The following is a 21,395-nucleotide window of genomic DNA, read 5'->3' as shown; positions in this document are numbered from 1 at the left end:
GTGAAGGAAACTGAAATTATCTTAATACTATCTGCCGCTAAATGTCATGAACTGCAGCATGTGTGTGCCACTCTCACAAACCATGCATGAGTAAGCAATTGCATATTAAAAAAAAAAAGAAAATCAGACTCAACCCTCCATGCTGTCAGCAAAAGGAAACAGCAGAAAAATGCAAGCAACAGCAAACATCAAACCATCGCTGAAGACTTGACTTACCGCCCCATCTTTTTCAATCTGGAAAGCACTTCCTTTTGACTTTTCCACATTCAAGGTCGAGACAATGTCTAGGCCTGACTTTTGCCTGGACTCAACCTCTCTTGTAGCCCCTTCCAACTCATAAACCAGTCTGTCACGATCATTTTGGAGGCTGGCCATGGATTTGGAGAACGCAGACAGCTGCCTGGTGTATGTGCTATTTTCCAGGACAACCTTTGTCAGTTGTTTTTCCTTTTCTGACAAAGCTTTTGACAGGTCCTCCAACAACTTGTTCAGCTCCTTGTGAGAATCTTTTCTCTCCAGGGCTCTTAATTTCTGAACAATAATGTCTCTTTCTTTGGTAATCATAGCCAAGTCTGATGTAGCATCCTGGAGATTGCGCTCAACTTTGTTCAGAGCTATACGAGTCTCTCTGAGTTCTTCATCATATCTGTTTCGTAAGACCTTAAAGTCCTCAATGAGCTGGTCCCGATTATTCTGCAAGGCAGCCATGGCTTTACACAGGGACTCATTTTGATCCTTCATGTCTTTATTTTGCACCTGGGCCAACGACAACTGTTGCTCCATCTCCAGTAGGTCTTGTGCAAGCTCTGTAAGCCTTTGATCGGCTGTCTCTCGCTCGTTCCTGACTAGCTCCAGCTCACGTTCCAAGGCATGCAGTTCACTATTATATTTATCATCCGCGTCGCTTAGTTTTTTGTCAGTTTCCTTTTCGAGCAGTTGCATTTTCGCATTCAAGTCATCAATTTGGCTTTTCTGAGAGACAACTTTTTGCTGAAGGTCATTACATTCGGCTGCTTTAGCTGCCACAGCTTGCTGCAGATCAGCAATGACCTTGCCTTCATTTGTAGCTTTTTGGCTCACAATGTCACTTTGCAGTTGGGTTACCTGCAATTTAAGTTTCGAAATCTCAGTCTTCAAAGTACTGCTAACATTTTCTGCCTTTTGGAGGTCCGACTGAGACACCTTGCACTCCTTTTCAGCTGCAGTCTTTTGATCTTCAAGATTATTGATCACATCCTGTTGCTTTTTGAGCAAGACTTTCAACTGACTGTCTTTCAGGGATAAAACTTGATTCAGATCCTCTCTGTAACGAATGAGCTGGGCCCTGAGCATAGCATTCTCAGAATTGAGGTCATCCATCTGATGTAATAATTTCTTAACTTCATGTTTAAGGTCTTTAGTTGAAAAACCTTCACTATCAGGAGAGTCTGCTTTATTTTTAAGTTCTGCCTGATTTTTTACCTCAAGTATTCTGTATTCTGACATCAGTCGCTCTTTTTCACGCTGTAAAGATACCATTGACGTCTTGACAACGACCATCTTGGCTGCTAACTGCTCGTTTTCCTGAACGGATCTATTTAAATTAATTGTCATACTTCTGACTTTGGCCTCAAGCTCTCTGAACTTTTTGTCGGCCTTTTCTCTTTGATTATGTAAAGATGTTAACCTGTCCTCATAAACGGCTTCCTGGGAGCGATAATTAGCCAGGAGTTGCTCAAGATATCCTGACATATGGCCATCCCTACATGTCAAAAGAGTGGAAATCTCGACATTTTTACTTTGAAGAAGGGTTTTCAGTTGGAGAGAAATTCCATTCTGCTTCTCCAGTTTGGCAAAGATGTTATCGTTTTGAGATTGCAAAAGACGCAGCTGAGATTCCAAGTCGCCATTTAGCTTTTCTGTCTGCTCGCAATGAAAATGCAACTGGGAAATCTTGTCTTCTTTGTCAGCAATATGCATTTTTAGGTCGTTTCTGTCTTGGTTTACTCCTTCAATCTGAGCACTGAGTTCCTTTACTTGAAGAGTTAGAAGTTTTACAGTCTCAGCAAATTCAGCGTTGCTTGCACTCAGAACCAAGACCTGCCTTTGATGTGCAGCAGAAGCAACAGAATAGTCGTTGAGTGCCTTTTCTAGTCTTGACTTAGTCATTGCGAGTTCATTCACCTCTTTTTTGCTCATTTGCAGATCCTCCCTTAATCTTTTAATTGCAGAACCTTGTTCATTGAGCTGATTATCTTTCTCGTGCAACGACTTTTGGTACAAATCATTCCAAAGTTTTGTAGTATTTGCCCCTTGAGGACTAGATGATAAAGCATCTAGCTTTACTTCGTTAGTCTCCAGTGCTCTCTTTAGAGTGTTGATCTTCAGATGTTGAGAATCTATCTGTTGCTTTAATTCGGCAACTGTTTGACTTTCGTGATTATTAGAATCCTGAAGATCATCTATCTGTTTCTGCAACATCACTTCATTGCCACTGAATGAGTTGACATGTTTTTCTGAATCCTCCTTTACTTTTGTTTTCTCAGATTTGACATTTTCTAGAGCTAATTTCAGATGGTTTCTTTGACACTCAAGTTTCTCCATCTTCTCTTTGGCCTCCTGGAGGTGAGCCTCAGATGTGGTTAAATCTGCTTCAAGATGTTTGTTTTTCTCTTCAACGGCAAACATCTTCTCAGAGAGTTTTTTCCAATCGTTTTCCAAGTTTTCACAAGCTGACTCTGAGGTCTTCAGAGCGCTTTCTAAATGTAAAACATGTTCTTGGTATTTAATGCAGTTTTGCTGGAGATAATTTATTTCTTGATGCTTTTCTTTTAGAAGCTCTTGCAATTCTTTACTGACACTCTTGGACCCATCCCTGCCACGTTGCATCGTCTTGAGCTTTTCCTCAAGCTCTCCAACTAATTTAAGATGCTCATCCTCTTTTTCTTGGTAAAGCTGGCTGTACATGTCCTTGCTTGTTGTCAGCTGAGAACATATCTGCATGTTTTGAGCTTGCAAAACACTGATAGACTCAGAAAGCTCATCAATTTTTTTTGAGTTTTTGAGGATCACAGTTTCCAAGTAGTCGTTTTCATTTTTCACTTTGTCTGAAATCTCTTGAATGTTTTCAAGCTCCTCTTGCAGAAGACACTTGTCATCTTCTAAAATTTTGACCTTCTCAATGAGACTAATCGTTTCTTGGCTGTGCTGACTCACTATTTCTTTAAGATTATTAATGGTGTCGTCTTTTGCTGTCAACTGTATTTCATGATCGCTGTATGAGATTTCAGTTCTTTCTTTGTTCTGCAATAGATTGTTGCTTTCCAACTGAGCACCATGTTGTGTTTTCTGGCTCTCCACCAGTGAGTTATTCAAGCTGAGTGACTGGTCAAGTTTAAGCTGCATGTCCTCTGTAAAAGATCTTGATTCTAAGCAGTGTTTTTCTGACGAACAAGTAGCTTCTTGAAGCTTTTCAGTTAGTTCCCTATTTTCAGCCTGCATCTCTGTAAGTTCATTTTTGTAGCCCTCCGAAACTGACTTCAGTTGGAGAAGTTCAGCCACTAAGTGTTGATTTTTATTAGTAAGGTCAGTCATCGCCATCCTGTAGTTTTCACTCATCTCAGACAGTCTTCTCATTTTTTCATTTGCTTGCGCCATATCTTCCGTATCTTGACGTTTTTCTTCTGAAAAAGTGTACATTTTCTCTTTCAACCTTTCATGTTCTGCCTCCAACTGTCTTGCTTGGTCCTGCAGGGTTTTCATCTCAGTCTCACATTTGTGCAGTTTGCCGAGGGCTTCCTGTCGTTCTCTTTTGGCCCCCTCCAGAAGTTGTCTCATCTTGTCCATTTCTGTGCCAACATTTTCATATGCTTGTAAAAGAGACTCATAGTCTTGTTTAAGTTCTGAGTGCTTTGACTTCCATTTGGTCAGCTCCTCTGTCTGAGAGTCTTTCAGAGATTCCAGCTGGCAGGAAAAGGCTTGCTTCTGTTGGGTGATGTTTTCGATGGTCTGCTTCAAGCTTTCACATGCATCAGACAGATTACAATTATCATTCAGGATGCGATCAACTTCTGAGCTAAGCTTCTCTTTATCCATGTTAACGTTCTTAATACTGCTTTCCAGGTCAATATTTTGTTGTTTCAGGCTTGAAAAGGACGATTCCAGAGTCAAACATTCAGCTTCTTTGGTGCTGACTTTGTCAGACAGATTTATAACTTTGTCAGACAGATTTTCAACTTGCTCCTTCAGTGATGCATTTTCCTTCAAGAGTTCTCTCCGTGAGATTAAAGCTGCTTGAAGTTTTCTGCTTAGTTGGGTCGTTTTATTGTAGTTCTGCTGATCGTTTACTCTGTCACAATCTTCCTGAGCTTTATGAAGCTCATCAACTTCTCTTTTCATATTAGTATTGGCCATTACATGACTTTTACTTTGCTGTTGAAGTGTAAGAGTCAGATCATCCCTTGCTGATATCTCGGACTCATCATTCTGATTCGGAGTTGCTTTAGAGTCTCGAGTACGTCTGTAAACAAGACTGACCTCATCTTGAGTAACATGTTCTTGCTTGATGGCGCTCTCAGGTGTGTCTTCATGAAATGGCTCTCTGGCATTTTTGCAACGGTGCAGCTGCAAATGAAGCATGGCTAACTCACCCCTGAGTTCAGCAATTATCCTGACAGAATTTTCATTTTCTTGCTTCAATGATTCCACATTTGTTCCTTCTCCAGTACAATCTAACTGTTCTTTTTCAAGACTGTTCGTCAAACTACTTTCCTTCTCACTCAGATGTTGCTGTATCTCTGCTACTTGCTCCAAAAGAGTTTTGTTCTCTTCCATTGAGTTTTGATGTTTTATTTCGGATGTTCCAGGAGAATCTTTGAGTTGTTTTTGGTATTTCGTCGCCATTTCTCTCTGCTCTTTTACTGCTTTTTGAGCTTCCTCTAAGGCACTCTGAGCCACATGGAGATTTGAGTTTGACATTTCTGCTTTTTTCTCCGTTGAAACAAGAGTCTTGTCTTCACTTTCCTTCTTAAAGGACTCAAATTGTGCTTTCATAGTAACCAATTCTGTTTGCAGGTTTGATAGAGAATGACACTGATTCTCCTTTTCTGCCAAGGAAATATTTAAATCTTGCACAGTTTGATCCCTCTCCTGAACAAGCTGTCTTAAAGTTTCCAGTTCATCTGAATAAGAAGACAGTGTTTTCTGGAGTTCTTCCAATTCACTGAGCTTCTCATTCAATTCCAACTGGACAACATTTAGCTCTTTAGTCTGCTGACAGTGTTGCTCCAAGACAGCTTTGTATTCATCTTTCAGCTCACTTAATTCTTTGGTTAATGACTTCTCACTTTCTTGAGCTTTCTTCATAGTCTCTTTTCGTGCCAACAATGCAGCCTGTGTCTTTTTCTGCAGCATTGCCTTTTCTTGCTTCATTTGTGTCAGCTCATTTTCTAATTCAACAGCAGTATTATTGGAGACATATTTGTCCTTCAATTGTGTTTTATAGGCCTCGATTTCACTCTCGAGCATTTCCATTTTTTGCATCATGCTCTTCTTATCTTGTTCAAAGTTATCTTCACGCTCAGCAGCAACTGCCTTAAGTTGTTTGATGAGGGCGCTTTTTTCATTGAGTGATTGTAACATTTCTGACAAGCACATTTCTTTCTCACTTAATGTGGCTTGCAAAGTGTTGTTTTCTGATTGCAACTGCATCGTGTGATCACGTACCTCATTGACTTTATCAAGGCATTCCTTTTCAAGGAAAGAAACCCTATCCTCATACATTTCCGCTACGGACTGAGCTTGTTTGGTCTTTTCTAATAGTTTGTTTTGTAAAACTGAAATATCCTCGTTTATACTCTCTTCATTTTGTTTTTCTAACTCCTCAATTTTTTTCAACAGATCCTTTCGGAGAAAGAGAGAAGCCTTCAGTTTTTTCTTGACCATATCTTTCTCTTCCGATACTTTTGATAGTTCAAATTTTAGCTCACTGTTTTCCTTTACCAGTTCAAGCTTTTCTGATGCTTGAATTTCATTCTCCTTGAGTGAACATGAAACATGTTCTTCCAGCTGCCGAGAAATGTCCTCATACTGCTTTGTGGAAGCGTGGTAATCTTTTTCAACGCTTGCGAGTTGTTTTGATAGATGGGCCTTTTCTTCACCAAGTTTCACCCTTTCATTTAAGGCCGCTTCCATGACTTGGGAAATGGATGCATCCTTATCTTTTAATTGCTGACTGAGCCCACCAAGTAAATCCTTTTGCTGACTAATCTGAATGCTCATGCAGTTGATTTGATTGTCTTTTGCTTTAAGTTCATCATGTAAAGATGAGTTTTCAAGGATAGCTTCTGTCACTTTCTCTACCTCAATCTTCAACTGACTCTGTAAATTCTCAATTTCTTGGCATTTTTCAACCTCACAATGATCAAGTGTACTTTTAACTTTTTGTAAATCTGCTCTAGTACTGTCAAACATCTTTGTCAAAGCATCTACTTCAGACTGATGACTTGCTTCAACTTGTTTTATCATGTGGTGTAAATGTGATCTGTCTCCACTTAAAGTGGCAATGGGTGAGAGGACTGTACCACTGTTTTTTCTTAAAAGTAGTTCTAACTCATGCGCCACAGCTTTAATAGCCTGTTGCAAGTGACCGTTTTCATGATCTCTCTCCTCTCTTTCCTTTTCAACATGACTCAACTGTTCTGCAAGTAGAATCTTATCCTGTTTTTCTCTATCTAGAACTAGCAGCCACTCTTTCTCAGAGTCTTGCAGAATGTGCTCGGCCTTGTGAAGATTTTCTCTTAATTGAGATATTTCTTCATCTTGGACACTAACCTTTGCTTGAAGGCTCTCCTTCTCTGACAGCATTTTCTCGATGCTTTCGCTCATGCTGCGGGACTGCTGCTCCATATGAGCCATGAGCTCCCCCTGGGATGCCCCAGTTTCATGGTGTCGTCTCTCCAGCTCTTCCTTCTCTGCAAGAAGTTTTCTAATGTTGTTGACCAAATGTGTGTTTTCATTATTAACTGTTGTGAGAGAACATTGGTGCTCCTCCTTTGACAATTGAATCTCTTCAATAAGTTTCTTATTCTGTAATTCTAGTTTCTGTATTTCTGAAATCATTTGAGACGTATGTTTGGCTTGGGCTGTGCATTGACTGTTAATCGCATGGAGCGCCATTTCTCTCTGTTCCAGGTTTTCTGTCAGTGCATTCATTTGTGCCACAACTTGAAGATGTTGTGTTTTTAGTCTTTCTATTTCGAGGGTCAAAAGGGAGACACGTGCTTGATGAGAGCTGAATGCTTCTTCCTTTTCTTTTGACAGCTGAGAATTCAGGTCCTGTGTCTGCTCAAGTTTGTGTTGGATTGTCGATAGCTCATCTTTCAGAGTTTCTATTGCGGTCTGTGCTCTTTTGTGTTCACAATTGGTGTCATCTGACAGCTTCCTAAGGGTTAACACTTCGTCAGTCCTTTGGGACAGTTGCTTTCTCACATCTTGCAAATCCTCCAAATTAGCTGCATACTTTTCTTGCAGGTTAATGAAGGCACTTTGTGTTTCTTCTGCTGACTTTCTGTGGTTCTCAGAGTCAGAGGACAGCGTCTGAATTTGACTCTGGAGCTGTGACAATAACTCTGTGCTTTCCATGAACTGACTTTTGAAGAGCAACGACTCATCCGCTCTCCTCTGCAAATCCTCAAATGATTGTGATTGTGCCATAAGATTCAGCTCTTTTTCTTCCAAGGCTTTTTTCAGATTTTCTGTTTCTTCTCTTTGTGTTTGGAGGGTACTGTTAATTTTTAAAACAGATTCTTCAACGTGTGAAATTTGCTCTTTCAGGCTCTCGCACTCCTTTTCTTTGTCTTGAAATTTGGCGTTCAAATTTTCAGTGATAAGCGAGAATTTTTTTCCATCTTCAAGACTAGCCTGTTCCTTTTTCTCCACTGTATATTTTAATGCAGTGGACTCAGACGTAATGGTTTCTACTTGACCTATGAGTTCTGTAACTTGAATCCTTAAACTGAATGTTTCATCATCTTTCTGTTTCAGCAGCCCCTCCTGTTCAGAAATCCGACTATTAAGTTGTTGGATTGCATGCTCCTGCTGTTTCACGTAGTTATCTTTTTCTTGGGTGGCAAAATGAAGCTGTTCCATCTCCGACTGTAAAGTTTTCACCTGAAGTTCCCTGTCACTTAGTGTTGTTTTTAAATCTGTAAGGTCTTTGTGTGCTTTGGACAGCTCTGGAAAAGACTTCTCAATTTCAGATTGGAATCGCATATTCTGATCAGTCAGTGCTTGAATGGCATCTTTTAAATCAACTATCTCAGCATTCCCTCGGTCCTTCTCTTGTGTGAGCTGACACTTTTCTGAAGTGAGCTTCTCTACGGCATCCTTTAAACTGGTCATTTCAATCTCCATATCGGCAAAACTCTCGTTCATGGCTCCAATCTGACTGCCAAGTGAAATGACTGATTCACTACGTTTATTTAGCTCGTTCTTTTGGTGTTCAAAATCATTCGTTAGATCCTTTAACATCTGCTCCTTTTGCACCAACTGTTGCTTGGCATCGAAACACTCTTGGGTGAGCGACTCAATCTCACACTGTATCTGTGACACAAGGCCCTTCTGCAGGATCACTTCATTCTGATATACAATACATTCCTCTGATTTCTGTTGCAACATTGTGTCCCTCTCCATTAGCCCTGACTTTAACACAGATCCCTGTTCTTTAAGCATAGATATTGTATCCTGCAATTGCAGTTGTTGGTTCTGCTGGGTATCCAACTGACAATTCCTGTCCAACAGAATTTGTTCTTTCTCAACCAGTAACAGGCTTTGCTGACTAACTTGCTCTTGTAAATTCTGAAGTTGTTGTTCTCTGTCACGCAGTGTTCTTGAAAGAGAGCTAAATTCTTCTGTTTTCTGTTTGTTAGACATTTCATTTTCCTTGAGGACCTGCTTCATATTACTGACTGCAACGATAAGCTTATCTTTTTCATTCAGAACATCATTCATTTCCCTCTGATTATTTAAGATATGAACCTCAAGCTCAGATTTCTGTTTTTGCAGCAGGTTATTCTTGGTGGTTAACTCAGAGGCTAACGAATGGTTTTGGGACAACTTTTCTTGTAGTTGTTGATTGTCTTCTGTTAGACTAGTTATTTTCATGCTAAAACTGGAGTTTTGTTCAAGAGTGACTTTGAGCTGTTTATCAAGGTTTGACACAATTTGTATTTGCTCCTCAAGCTGATTTTCTCTGGATTTGCAAGCTGCATCAAGGTCTTTCTTTTGTTCTACAATGCTATCAATTTCACTCTGAAGGGTCCTCAGCTCAGTTTCCTTTGAGACAGCTTCAGACTCAGATTTTCTGGAAAGTTCTTGTATTTCATTGATTTTGTCATTTAAAGACTTGATAGTTTGAGTTGCATCATCCAAGTCATCTTTTTGTTTTTGGCATTGCTGTTCTCTCTCTTCCAGTTTCTTGCAAAGCAGTGAGAGTTCGGCACTGAGCGACTCAACATTCACTTGAAGCTCAGAAACCGAATTCCTATGTAGAATAATTTCATTCTGCAAACTATGGCACTCATCCTGTTTTTCCTTCAAATTGGCATCCTTCTCCATTAACCCAGACTTCAGACTGCAGTCCTGTTCTTGAAGGAGAGACAATGTTTGTTGAAGCTGTGTTTGCTCATTTCGTTGGGTCTCTAATTCCTCTTTAAGAACGGAGGCGAGCTGCTGTCTCTGCTCTACGGTATGCTGCAACTCATCCACCTTAGCAATGTAGCTTTGCAGTTCTCCTTGCAGGTGTGCAATGAAGTTCTCCTTCTCCCCGAGTAACTGATTGAGATGATCACATTCATTGGTTTTAGCCAGGAGAACCTCGCTGTGTGAGAGTGTGCTTTGTTCGGCATCTCTCTTTAATTCGTTAGTTTGTAGAATCAGATGTTCTTTTTGTTTTTGTAAGGCTTGAATAATAATGTCGTTTTGTGAATGCTGTAACTGTATTGTGGTTAATTTGTTATGCAAAGAATCTCTTTCAAATGTAACTTCCACCTTAAGTCGTTCATTCTCCTCTGTAACACTTTGTACTTGCTTCTCCAGACTGCTGTTAAGTTCAAGAGCAGCTGTCATCTTTTCAGTTAGTTGCTGTCCATTCAGATTCTGTAGCTCAAGTTCTTCAGTGAGCCGTCTAAGCTTTGCTTGCAACTGCTCTTTCTGAGCCTCAACGTGTTTTAAGGTGTTCTCCATTTTGGATATGTTTTCAGTTTTGACATCAATTTCTTTGCACAACTTCTGATTTTCAGAATCCCTAACTTGCAATTCAGAGTTAATTCTCTGTCTCTCATCCTCTGCCTGGATATCATTTGCCCTGATTTGGTTTTCCAGTGATGTGATGATTTCCATTTTTTTCTCCATCTCTTGTTTGACACTGTCAGCAATCTGCGCTCGCTCCTTTAATTCTTGAGATAACAACTCCATGTCATGACTGTATTTTTCCAGTTGGGATAGGAGCTTGTTCTTTTCATCCTTCAAAGTTTTCAGTTCTTTTTCGTAGATCTCTTCTCTCATAGCATTTTTCTCATTGTTCGTGTTGATGTTCTTGAGCTGCACAATGACTTCCTCTGACTCTAGTTGCCTTTGGGTAGATAAGGTCAGCTGTTCCTTCAGTGAAGAAATGACTTTTTCACATTCAGAAAGTTGGGAACGATGACTCAATATCTGTTTCTGTGCATCAGCTTGCAGGTCTTGCAGGTGCTGAATAGCTTTCTTATCATCCTTTGCCTGTTTTCTTAGATGGTTCATCTCATCAACTTTGGACTTGCTTTCTTCTTTGGTCTTGTCTAACTCCACCTCAACAGACTTGAGATTCTCCACAAGCTCTGCAATCTTACTATTTAGGACTTGCTGATCTGAAGTCTGTGAGTCATGAAGAATCCTGGCCTCTCGCTCTGCCTTAGTCAGTGCATTTTCCACTTGTAGCAGGGTTTCTTCTTTGAGTCGAAGGTCTTGTTTGAGAATGGTAACCTGTTCTGTATACTCGAGCACGCTGCCATTCAGGGCCGAAATCTCTTTGTCTTTTGCAGATAGAATATCTTTCAGACTGTCAATCTCCCGCTCACAGCTTTGAAGATCATGAATGAGTTGAGCTCTTTCTTCCAGGTGGGATGTGTTTAGTTTGTCCAGTTCTTCATTGGTTTGCTCAAACTCAGTCTGTAAAGTTTCTATGGTGATGTCCTGTTTTTGAGTCTGCAAATGATCAGATGACAATGAATGATCAGGTAAGGCGAAATAATACTGCAAGTGCTGAAATATAGGTAAGACATCTCCAAAACTACTAGAGATAGATATTTACATTAAAGTGTACCTTGTCTCTGAGCCCATTCAGCTTCTGCGTGAGGTCACAAACTTCTCCTTTCAACTCAGAGCAGTGTTTCTCTGAGATACTGCTCTTTTTGGAAACTTTCTCGAGCTGAGTAGAGAAAATCAAGACAAAATTAACACAAACAAAGCCTACCTTAAAGGTGTTGCCAGCCTTAGTTAGGTAATGCAAAGAGAGTGCTAACTTTCCAACATACTGCAAGCATTATACCCCGTCTTCTTCCGGCTCCAACATTTCAAGCCACGCCCCAGGTAACACAAGCATGCATGCGCATTTTGTTTGTTGTCAGCTAATCATAGCGATTTAGCAAAGTTTTGCGACAAGCTTTAATTTAATTACTAGTTATAATTGAATGTACACTCCTGATCAACATTTTAAAACCAGTTGAACAATTACAAGAATTTACATTTTGCACTGTTGGCTCTTAAGGAGGTTCTAAGTAGAGCTCCAAAATGCAAAAAGAAGAAATGGGAGTGAAACAAAACATTTTTGAGTAAGAAATTCATTGCAAACAAACAAAGCAAAATAGGGTGTTTATCACCTGATCACAAGTTTAAGACCATAGATCAAAAAACCTGCAACCCCCCCTAAAATAGAAATAAAATGTATAAAAAAGGACTCGGTAATGAGTAGCTGCGCCATTCTTGTTAACCATCTCAAACATTGGTTTGGCCATACTTGATGCCAGTGTTTCCAGGAGGCTGGTGGGAATGTTGCTCCAGGTGGTGAAGACTGCTTTATAAAGGGCATCCACTGTCTGGAACTGATGTCCATTTTTGTAAACTTCCGTTGCCATCCATCCCCAAATGTTCTCAATTGGATTTAGATAAGGGGAACACACAGGATGGTCCAAAAGAGTGAGATTATTCCTCTGGAAGAAGTCCTTTGCCAGGCAGGCATTGTGAAATGCAGCGTTGTCCTGTTGAAAAAGCCAGTCATTGCAACACAGACGAGGGCCTTGAGTCATGAGGGATACCCATGAAACATCTCCACATAGCCATCCGTCTTTTTGACGCCCCCGCACAACCTGAAGTTCCATTGTTCCATCGGAGGAAAAAGCAGCCCAGATCATAATGGCGCCCCCTCCACTTTGCCGTGTGGAAAACATCTTACATGGGATCTCCTTGTCATGCCAGTAATGTTGGAAGCCATCAGGACTGTTCCATTTTTTCTCATTAGAGAATAAAACCTTTTTCCACCTTTCAATGTCCCATGTTTGGTGCTCTAATGCAAATTCCAAACAGGCAATTTTGTGACCTTGGAGGAGGCAAGACCTTTCAAGACGTTTTTTCTTCTTAAAGCCTAGGTCACAACCGGTCGTACGGGCTCCTACGGCCGGTCTATGTGCAAAAAAACGCAAGAAACGCACGGAGGGCGTGCGTGTGATGTGCTGATTTTCGAGCCGTAGACTGGCACCACAGAGGTTCTTTGTCATGTCAAACAAACTCAACGTGCACTTGCAAGACACACTAATGCACTTCGTACATGTTTGTGCTTCGTCCATATGGCCAACGTGTTTCTTACGTATGTTTTGCTGGTGTCAGGTTTGGGCAAAATGTCAATTTTTTTGTACGTCGCACTTATGGACTCTGCTTTTGTGTCGTGCGTCCCGCTTCCTCAATATACTTAAAGGTTTAGAATAAAATAAATAAATCACTATGATGTTTTGTATTCTTTATACTAGGATTTCAAATACTACATTCTACTTTTGAAATGCTACCAGACACATTATGTGTATTTGCACAAAGTATCTATCAGATCGGTAGTGCCGATACCAGCCTGAATTTTACCAAGTATCGGATTGGAAATAAAATCAGTGGTATTGCACATCACTAGCATCAATCCCACCAAGCCGGAGGAAGTGACGTAGCTCTTGTGCGTGTGCAGAACTGATCGTGTTTCTGGTACAAAAGTACAGTGCTCATTGAGAGAAAATGAAACTATTTGCATAATGTCGAAGAAAAGAAAAGGTGGCAGGGAGGGAAAAGGAGCGAGACAGGGGCAGAGATGGAGGCGGCAGAGATTGAGACGGACAGATTGAGATTGAGATGTACAGCTCGTGCGTAGTTCTTGCAACCTTTGTACGAAGCCTGCACAGAGCGCGCGGTCAGTGCGTTTATTTCAAGTTTGACGGAAGTTGGTCTTACAACTTACGTGCATTGGCGGTACGAATGAAGAGACAGCCTTACGTCTGAGTAGCCTCAGATGTCCAGATGTCATGCGTGGTATGCACATTCGACTTACAGGTTGTGCGTTGGATGCGCGGTGATCCTTCATGGTCACAACTACGTTCTCCATGGACAACAACAACAACAAAAAAAAACACAGCAATTTGGGGAACATCACAAATCGCACGGCCAAAAACACGCACGTCCAGTTGTGACCTTAGTTTAAAATCCTTCTCTCGCAGAGGCTGTCTAATGGTTATTGGACTGCACCAGTAACAACCTTCATTTGGGCCAAAGATCATCCCGTGTCTTGATGGAAAGCCACAATTGGATCCTCCAGCTCAGGCCCGGTGACAGTTTTTGGGTCTACAACTTCAACTTTTGTTCCAGAACCCTTAGGATCTTTGAAGAAGTTTCAAATGACTGTCTGACTTGACTTGACTGCATCCAACCTCAGCAGCAATGGTGTGCTGCGAGAGGCTTTGCTTATGCAGCCCAACAATCCGGCCGCATTCAAAGAGAGAAGGCTTTTTTGCCTTTGCCATCAAGAGATCATGACAATGTGAATACCTGAGAGAAAATGGCAATGAATCCACATTTTTGCCAAAATTTTGGCTTTTAAAGGCTGTGGTCTTAAAACTTTTGATCAGCTGATGAACAACCTATTTCATTTTAATGCTTGTTTGCAATACATTGTTTCTCAACTTTTCACTCCTATTTCTGTAAATTCTTGCAATTTTTCAGCTGGTCTTAAAATATTGATCCGGTATGTATAGACATTTATTTGTTCAAGCTGTCCTTTTAAACCACGATTGTAACATATGGTAACTGCTGGCGCAATATTTTTTTTGCTTAAGAAAATGTGTCATTTGGAGTCGAAGACATACAGCACCTTTAAGCAAAAAAACTAAACAAAACGAAAAAAAAAAACCTCTTACTGTTTGCTCAGTCTGAAGGAGCTTGTCAGACATCTCCTTGTACTGAATCTCCTTTTCACTCAAGGATTCTCGGAGGCTGTTGATGAGCTCAAGTTTTTCTGATGTCTTCGCTAATGTATTCTCCTTCTCAATGAGTGAGCTTTCCAGGCATTCTTGTGTGTCACTCATCCTAAAAAGAATTGAAATATTAACACTCCAAAATGCCTAGTTAAATACCAGTTTGCATGCAACACACAAAATGTACTAAACAACAACTTTTAACTATCACAAGCATCTTTAAACAATGTTGTAGAACTCTACAGTTTACAGTATGTCATAGATGTAAACGAGGCTGTAATACTGTTGACATCTTTAACATTTTTTCTACCAGTACAAAAAGTGGTAAACGGAACAAGTTAAACACAGGAAGAGAATAAATGTACAGTAATCCCTCGTTATTGCAGTTAATTCATTCCAAAACTGACCACGATAAGTGAAAGTAGGATTCCTTATTTATAAATGTAATATTTTCGTAGTTAGATAAAAGAAAATCTGTTTACGACATTCTAAATAGAGTTTTTAACATTATTAGAGCCCTCTAGACATCAAATAATACCCTTATAGTCCCCTTTACACTCCAATTACCCAATATAGTAGATATAATAAGATAAAATTAAACATTATAAGACATAAATAAGACTCTTGCTCATATGTATTGCTGGAAATGTGTTCCGGTGCTAGAAGAGCAGAGTGGGGGAGGGCGCACAGGAAGTGATGTCAGAGTTGAGTTTTAGCTAGGGATGGGTAACGGTCGCAACACTAGCCCGTGTTAGGGATTATCGTGCCTGTTGTGAGATCATTCAACCCTGCAATCAAATCCTGTTGTTCCAGCAATTAAGTCTGGTGCTTGTGTGTCTCACCCAACACTAAAGCAACATTACTGACACCGAGTGACCAATGTTTTCGAATGCATATTTGAATGTCTTATACAGTAGACACCCCTAGAACGTAAATAATCCGTTCCAAGAATCTTTACGTTATAGGGATTTTATGTCATACAAAGCGTAAAATACATGTAAATAGCCTAATCCGTTCCAAGATCTTCCCAAACTCACACCTTTGGGCCTTCAAAATATTGAAAGTCCACCAAATATGGTGGAAAAATATAAGAAAACAGCATAAACATAATAGAGTAACATTCCAATATAAAAGAAGGTAAATAAGGTATAATGGTCGATGGGGAACGGCCGTATAGTCTAGCAACATCACTTAATTTCATACCACCGTCATGCTTCTGGATCATTTCCTGCTTTGTTTCGATCGACAACTTTTCTCTTTTTTTCTTCTCACTGTATTTGTATTTTACTTTATTTTTATGCCTGAAGATACTTAATTTCAAAAATAAAAAATTTGCTTGAAAATGCATATTTTTTTTACGAATAGGTCGTATCCAACCACAAACCAACATGATTTCTGAAATCAAATATTTTTGAAAAAACGCGACACAGTTCAAGCTGTGAAATTAAACGGACGAAGTAGTGAGACGACTGAACTCCAATGTAACCTTGTATGTATGTTTGAAATAAAGCAAACAATTACTATTCTCATGAGAATAACTTACCCTTTAAGTTGTTCATTGAGACGGCTAACCAGCAGCTGATGCTTTTCTGCTTCTCTGCTATGCTGACTACGCACAGAAGCAAACTGGCTCTGTAATTTCTCATACTCATTCTGTAAGTGCAGAAAGACAAAAGCTGCAAAACCATGATTTATATAAAATAAAGCTCCACAAGAATATTCACTGCACGGTGAGAGAGGACCTGCTGAAGATCAGAAAAAAACAAAGGCTTATAATAACCTGTATTGTCAATGTCAGCATCATTTTTAGTAGAGTATCATCAGCTATACGTTCCGTACAAACTCTAGTTCACCAATGAAGTGCAACTCACCACACCCAGTGATACTGCGACAGAACATCAACCTTGCTTTAAACATTTTTTATAAAACATGTTATGGCAGGGGTGTCCAAATTTTTTCCAGCGAGGACCATATACTGAAAAATGAAAGGAGGCAAGGGCCACAAAATGCATTTCAGCTTTGTGATATAAGTTAAAAAACATATTATTAGTAATTAGTAATTATTAATATAAAATATTTTATATTAAATAAATATTATTTATATAATATTTGTAAATTATATAAATATTTTCAATTTTCTTCTCAAATAATCTTTGTAAATTTTATTCTTGTAATATTATGACTTTATTCCCATAATACAACTTTTTCCCCAACCTAATTTTCCATAAATTACAACTTTGTTTTGTTCTTCATAATATTATGAATTTAAAAAAAAACTATTTCTACTCTATGCTACTAAAATGACATTATTTTTCCTCATAATAATATGAATTAGAATATGACTTTTTTCTCTTAATATGTTGACTATTCTTGTCAAATTAAAGCTTTTTTCCCCGTTTCTACTGTTTTTTTAATAATCCAACTATTTCAACTTTCTTCTTGTAAATTTTCTTCTCGTAATTATGACTTTTTTCTTTTAAAATTTTGACTTTATTCCATTTTTTGCCCCAACCTAATTTCAAAAAATATTTAATATTTCAACTCTGTGCTAGTAAAATATGCTACTAAAATGACATTATTTTTGCTCATAATATTACAAATTTATTCTTGTATATTGTGCCTTTTTTTTCATTAGAATATCAGTTTTTACCTTTTAATGTTTTGACTATTTCGTAAATGCGTTTTTTTTCTATTTTTTCTACATACGTGTTTCTTCTCGTAATTATGACTTTATTCCTATAGTTTGACTTTATTCTCTCAACATTGTAACAACACTTTTGCAACCTGATTTTTAAAAAAAAATGTTATTCGTTGTTTTATTTCTCATAAAATTACGGCTTAAAAAATACATCTTTTTTTAATATTTCTTCTTTAATAGTTCAACTTTATGCAACTAAAGTCATGATTCATATTACATTATTCTTGTAAAATGACAACTTTTTCTCATTTGATTACAACTTTTTCTGTTAATATTTTGATTTTATTTGTGTAAAAGGACTGATGAAGTTTTCTTGTAAAATCATAGTTCATAGAATCATAGACTGCGATTGGCTGGCGATCAGTCCAGGGTGTACCCCGCCTGTCGCCCGAAGTCAGCTGGGATAGGCTCCAGCATAACCCCGCGACCCAAATGAAGAGAAGCGGCATACAAAATGGATGGATGGATAGAATCATAGAATGTGCCACAGGCCAATACAAGAAAAGAACGCCAGGCCGCACTTTGGACACCCCTGTGTTACGGCCATGATTAAACACACAACATCACACCATTAGCAGTCACCGCCAGAGGTGCTCTCCAGCGCACACACACAAGAGGGACCTAACACACCTGAGGGAGCCAGACTGGCAATGCATCTTCATCTACATCAAAAGTCACCTGTGTTAGAAGGCTTTGTTACAAAATCTCAGTCTTCAGGAACAGGAACATGCAAATCACTCAGCGTTAGTGGCTAAATTACTTTTATTTTTGAAGTGTTAGCGTAGGATGCATTTTAAAAGTTAGCTATTTGGTTTAATGTCCCTTGAGTCATTGCGAAGTGGTTTGAGGTCAGGTGTGGTTAGAGATAGGTCAAGGATAAGGGTACCTGCAAGGCCTCAATGCGTGCTTGCAGCTGTAGCCGATCTTCTAGATCTTGACAGCGCTCTTCTAGGCTCAGTATCTGCTCCTGGAGTTGATTCCTTTCCAGCTCCAGCTCCTCCACCACAGATCGCAAACCATCTTGAATTGTCAGGGAAAAAAAAGGGAAAAAAAGTAGTGAGAATATTTTCTGCCATCAGACTCTAGCCAAAACGTACTCTAACCAAATGACCAAATATTATTGTTTTCCCATAAATGTGGTATGCGTTAACATTTTTGGCTTTCTGGAACGGATTAATTGGATTTACATTATTTCTTATGGGAAAATTTGATTTGCTTAGAGTCCTTTACAGTTACAGTCGGACCTTCTGGAATGGACTAATGACGCTAACCAAGGTTCCACTGTACACTGTATAATTTTGCTATCTGGGTGGTTTATGGGCATGTACTTAATACATGTTTGTACCAAGTTGGTGGGTGGACACAGGCTGGATTTACACGACACTGCAGGTTTTAATGGCCAATTACTGTTACAATGTACTGCCTATAGACTTTGTTTTTTACTAACACTTTTGTTTTTGCTCGCATTTTCATGAGCTGAACTCAAATATGTAAAACTTTTTCTATGTACAAAATAGGCCTCTCTCTCTCAAATATTGTTCACAAATCTGTCTAAATACTGTATGTGTTAGTAGGCATTCATCATTTCTGATCCATAATCTATCCACCTCAGAGGTGTGGCATATCAAGACGCTGATGAGATAGCATGATTATTGCACAGATGTGTCTTAGGTTGGCACAATAAAAGGCCACTCCAAAATGTGCAGTTTAAAGGGATAGTTTGGATTTTTTGACATGAAGTTCTATGACATCCCCATCAGCATTGTAATCCAATAACAGTGACTTACACCCCACTTGGTCTCTTGAGTCCAGTTCTGGTCAGATTTCCGTGATGAAGAGCGTAGTTCCACTTAGTTGCTGGGGACAATTAAGTAAAGACTTTGGCTTCTCAAAACAATACTGTATGCGTTCTTCTAAAAAAAATCAGACCTCACAAAAGGTTTAGCGTTATGTATTTGTCACCCGCCGTATTCCTGCGCACTGCCTGTGCGTTCATGTGAATGTGACGAAGACGCTCGCATGTACTTCCGCGCCGGAGCGCCGCGGCCATCTTGTTTAGGTATGTGTTCCACAGCGGAAGAAGATGCGACTGTCTTCGTCACATACAGGTACACATGAACGCACAGGCGGCAGTGCGCAGGGATACGGCGGGAGACAGCTATAACGCCAAGCGTTTTGTGAGATTTGAGTTTTTGAGAAGGTATTTTTGTGATGCAAATGTTTTTAGAAGCCAAACTCAGCAACAGCGGAATTACGTTCTCCATCACAGAAATCTGACCAGAACTGGACTTAGGAGACCAAGTGTCGGGTGAGTCGCTGTTAATGGATTACAATGTTGATGGGGATGTCGTACAACTTCATGTCAAAAAATCCCACTGTATGGGGGGGGTCGTCTGTAGGGGTCCAAAAACAAGTCAGTATCTGCTGTGACCACCATTTGTGTCAAATACCGTATACACCGTTCCAGAGCATCCCAAACATGCCCACTATCTTCAAAATGCCATCAATAAAATGCACCTGTGTTTGCTGTCCATAACATACATACCTGCCCATACCATAACCCCACTGCCACAGGTGCATTTTGTTGTATTGATGGCATTTTGAATGCACACAGATACTATGTCAAGAGCCTGAGGCCCATTGTTGTGTCATTCATCCACGAGCATCACCTCATGTTGCAGCATGATAATGCACTGCCCCCTGTTGCAAGGATCTGTACACAATTCCTGGAAGCTGAAAACATCCCAATACTTGCATGGCAAGCATACTCACCCGACATGTCCCCCATTGAGCATGTTTGGGTTGCTCTGGATCGATATATACAGTATTTGAGGCAAATGGTGGTCACCCCAGACACTGACTGGTTTTCGGACACCTCAGGACAAACCCCAATACAGTTAAACTGCACATTTTGGAGTAGTCTTTTGTGTTTTTTGGTTAATGTTGAAAATTAAAGGTAAAACTTTGCCTCTGTTTGCGTAGATTTTTCGTTTAGCATACAATATGGCATGTGTCTTGTGGTGTTATTAATACACTGTGTGAGTCCAGCTGTGTTCTTAATGTAATTTTATCACAAAATGTCCTTGTTCGCATCCTATTAGCTTGCGGAAGTCAGCTACGTCGCCCGTCTATGCTAACTAACATAGTTACGCCACAAGTCTCTGCTTTTCTAAATGATCACAGCTGCACAATAACTCAAAATGGAGCCAAAGAAAGTTGCAAGTGAACGACTGAATTCAAGAAATAACTCACAGCAAAACATGAAGGTGGTGTCCGTGTGGTAGTGATGTGTGACACCACTGATTTCCTTTCTAACTCGTGAAACTGTGTAAAACCCAGGCTGGGATCGGCCTTACCGATCTGGGACTGATACTTTGCGCATCTAAATTTTAAAAAGTAGTGTGTTTCAAATCATACAGTGGTATGAAAAAGTATCTGAACCTTTTGGAATTTCTCACATTTCTGCATAAAATCACCATCAAATGTGATCTGATCTTTGTCAAAATCACACAGATGAAAAAACTGTGTCTGCTTTAACTAAAACCACCCAAACATTTCTAGGTTTTCATATTTTAATGAGGATGGCATGCAAACAATGACAGAAGGGGGAGGAATAAGTAACTGAACCCTCACATTTAATATTTTGTGGCCCCCCCCTTTGGCAGCAATAACTTCAACCAGACACTTCCTGTAGCTGCAGATCACTCTGGCACATCGATCAGGACTAACCTTGGCCCATTCTTTTCTACAAAACTGCTGCAGTTCAGTCAGATTCCTGGGATGTCTGGCATGAATCGCTGTCTTGAGGTCATGCCACAGCATCTCAATGGGGTTCAAGTGTGGACTTTGACTTGGCCACTCCAGAACGTGTATTTTGTTCTTCTGAAACCATTCTGAAGTTGATTTACTTCTGTGTTTTGGATCATTGTCTTGTTGCAGCATCCATCCTCTTTTTAGCTTCCACTGTCTAACAGACGGCCTCAGGATTTCCTGCAAATCATCCTGATAAACTTTTGAATTCATTTTTCCATGAATGATTGCAAGTTGTCCAGGGCCTGAGGCAGCAAAACAGCCCCAAACCATGATGCACCCTCCACCATGCTTCACAGTGGGGATGAGGTGTTGATGTTGGTGAGCTGTTCCATTTTTCCTCCACACATGACGTTGTGTGTTCCTCCCAA

At 39.8% G+C, this 21,395-nt stretch overlaps 1 protein-coding gene across 4 annotated transcripts in view; it reads right to left on the bottom strand.

The window, feature by feature from the left end:
• Positions 1-21,395, bottom strand: part of si:ch211-220f16.2 (golgin subfamily B member 1) — a 72,997-nt gene that overhangs the window by 13,985 nt on the left and 37,617 nt on the right. For 3 of the 4 annotated variants that reach the window (XM_054770122.1, XM_054770123.1, XM_054770124.1), the window contains exons 17-21: positions 18,101-18,234; positions 16,060-16,169; positions 14,460-14,628; positions 11,339-11,443; positions 217-11,220 (exon numbers count right to left, since the gene is read on the bottom strand). In XM_054770122.1, the coding sequence (XP_054626097.1) occupies positions 217-11,220; positions 11,339-11,443; positions 14,460-14,628; positions 16,060-16,169; positions 18,101-18,234 (11,522 nt within the window). The remainder of the gene's footprint in view (positions 1-216; positions 11,221-11,338; positions 11,444-14,459; positions 14,629-16,059; positions 16,170-18,100; positions 18,235-21,395) is intronic. The other variant, XM_054770125.1, reaches the window with a different exon arrangement.

This window comes from Dunckerocampus dactyliophorus, chromosome 3 (assembly GCF_027744805.1).
Source record: "Dunckerocampus dactyliophorus isolate RoL2022-P2 chromosome 3, RoL_Ddac_1.1, whole genome shotgun sequence".
NCBI classification, from domain to species: Eukaryota; Metazoa; Chordata; class Actinopteri; order Syngnathiformes; family Syngnathidae; genus Dunckerocampus; species Dunckerocampus dactyliophorus.
This window is presented reverse-complemented; position numbering and strand designations above follow the sequence as displayed.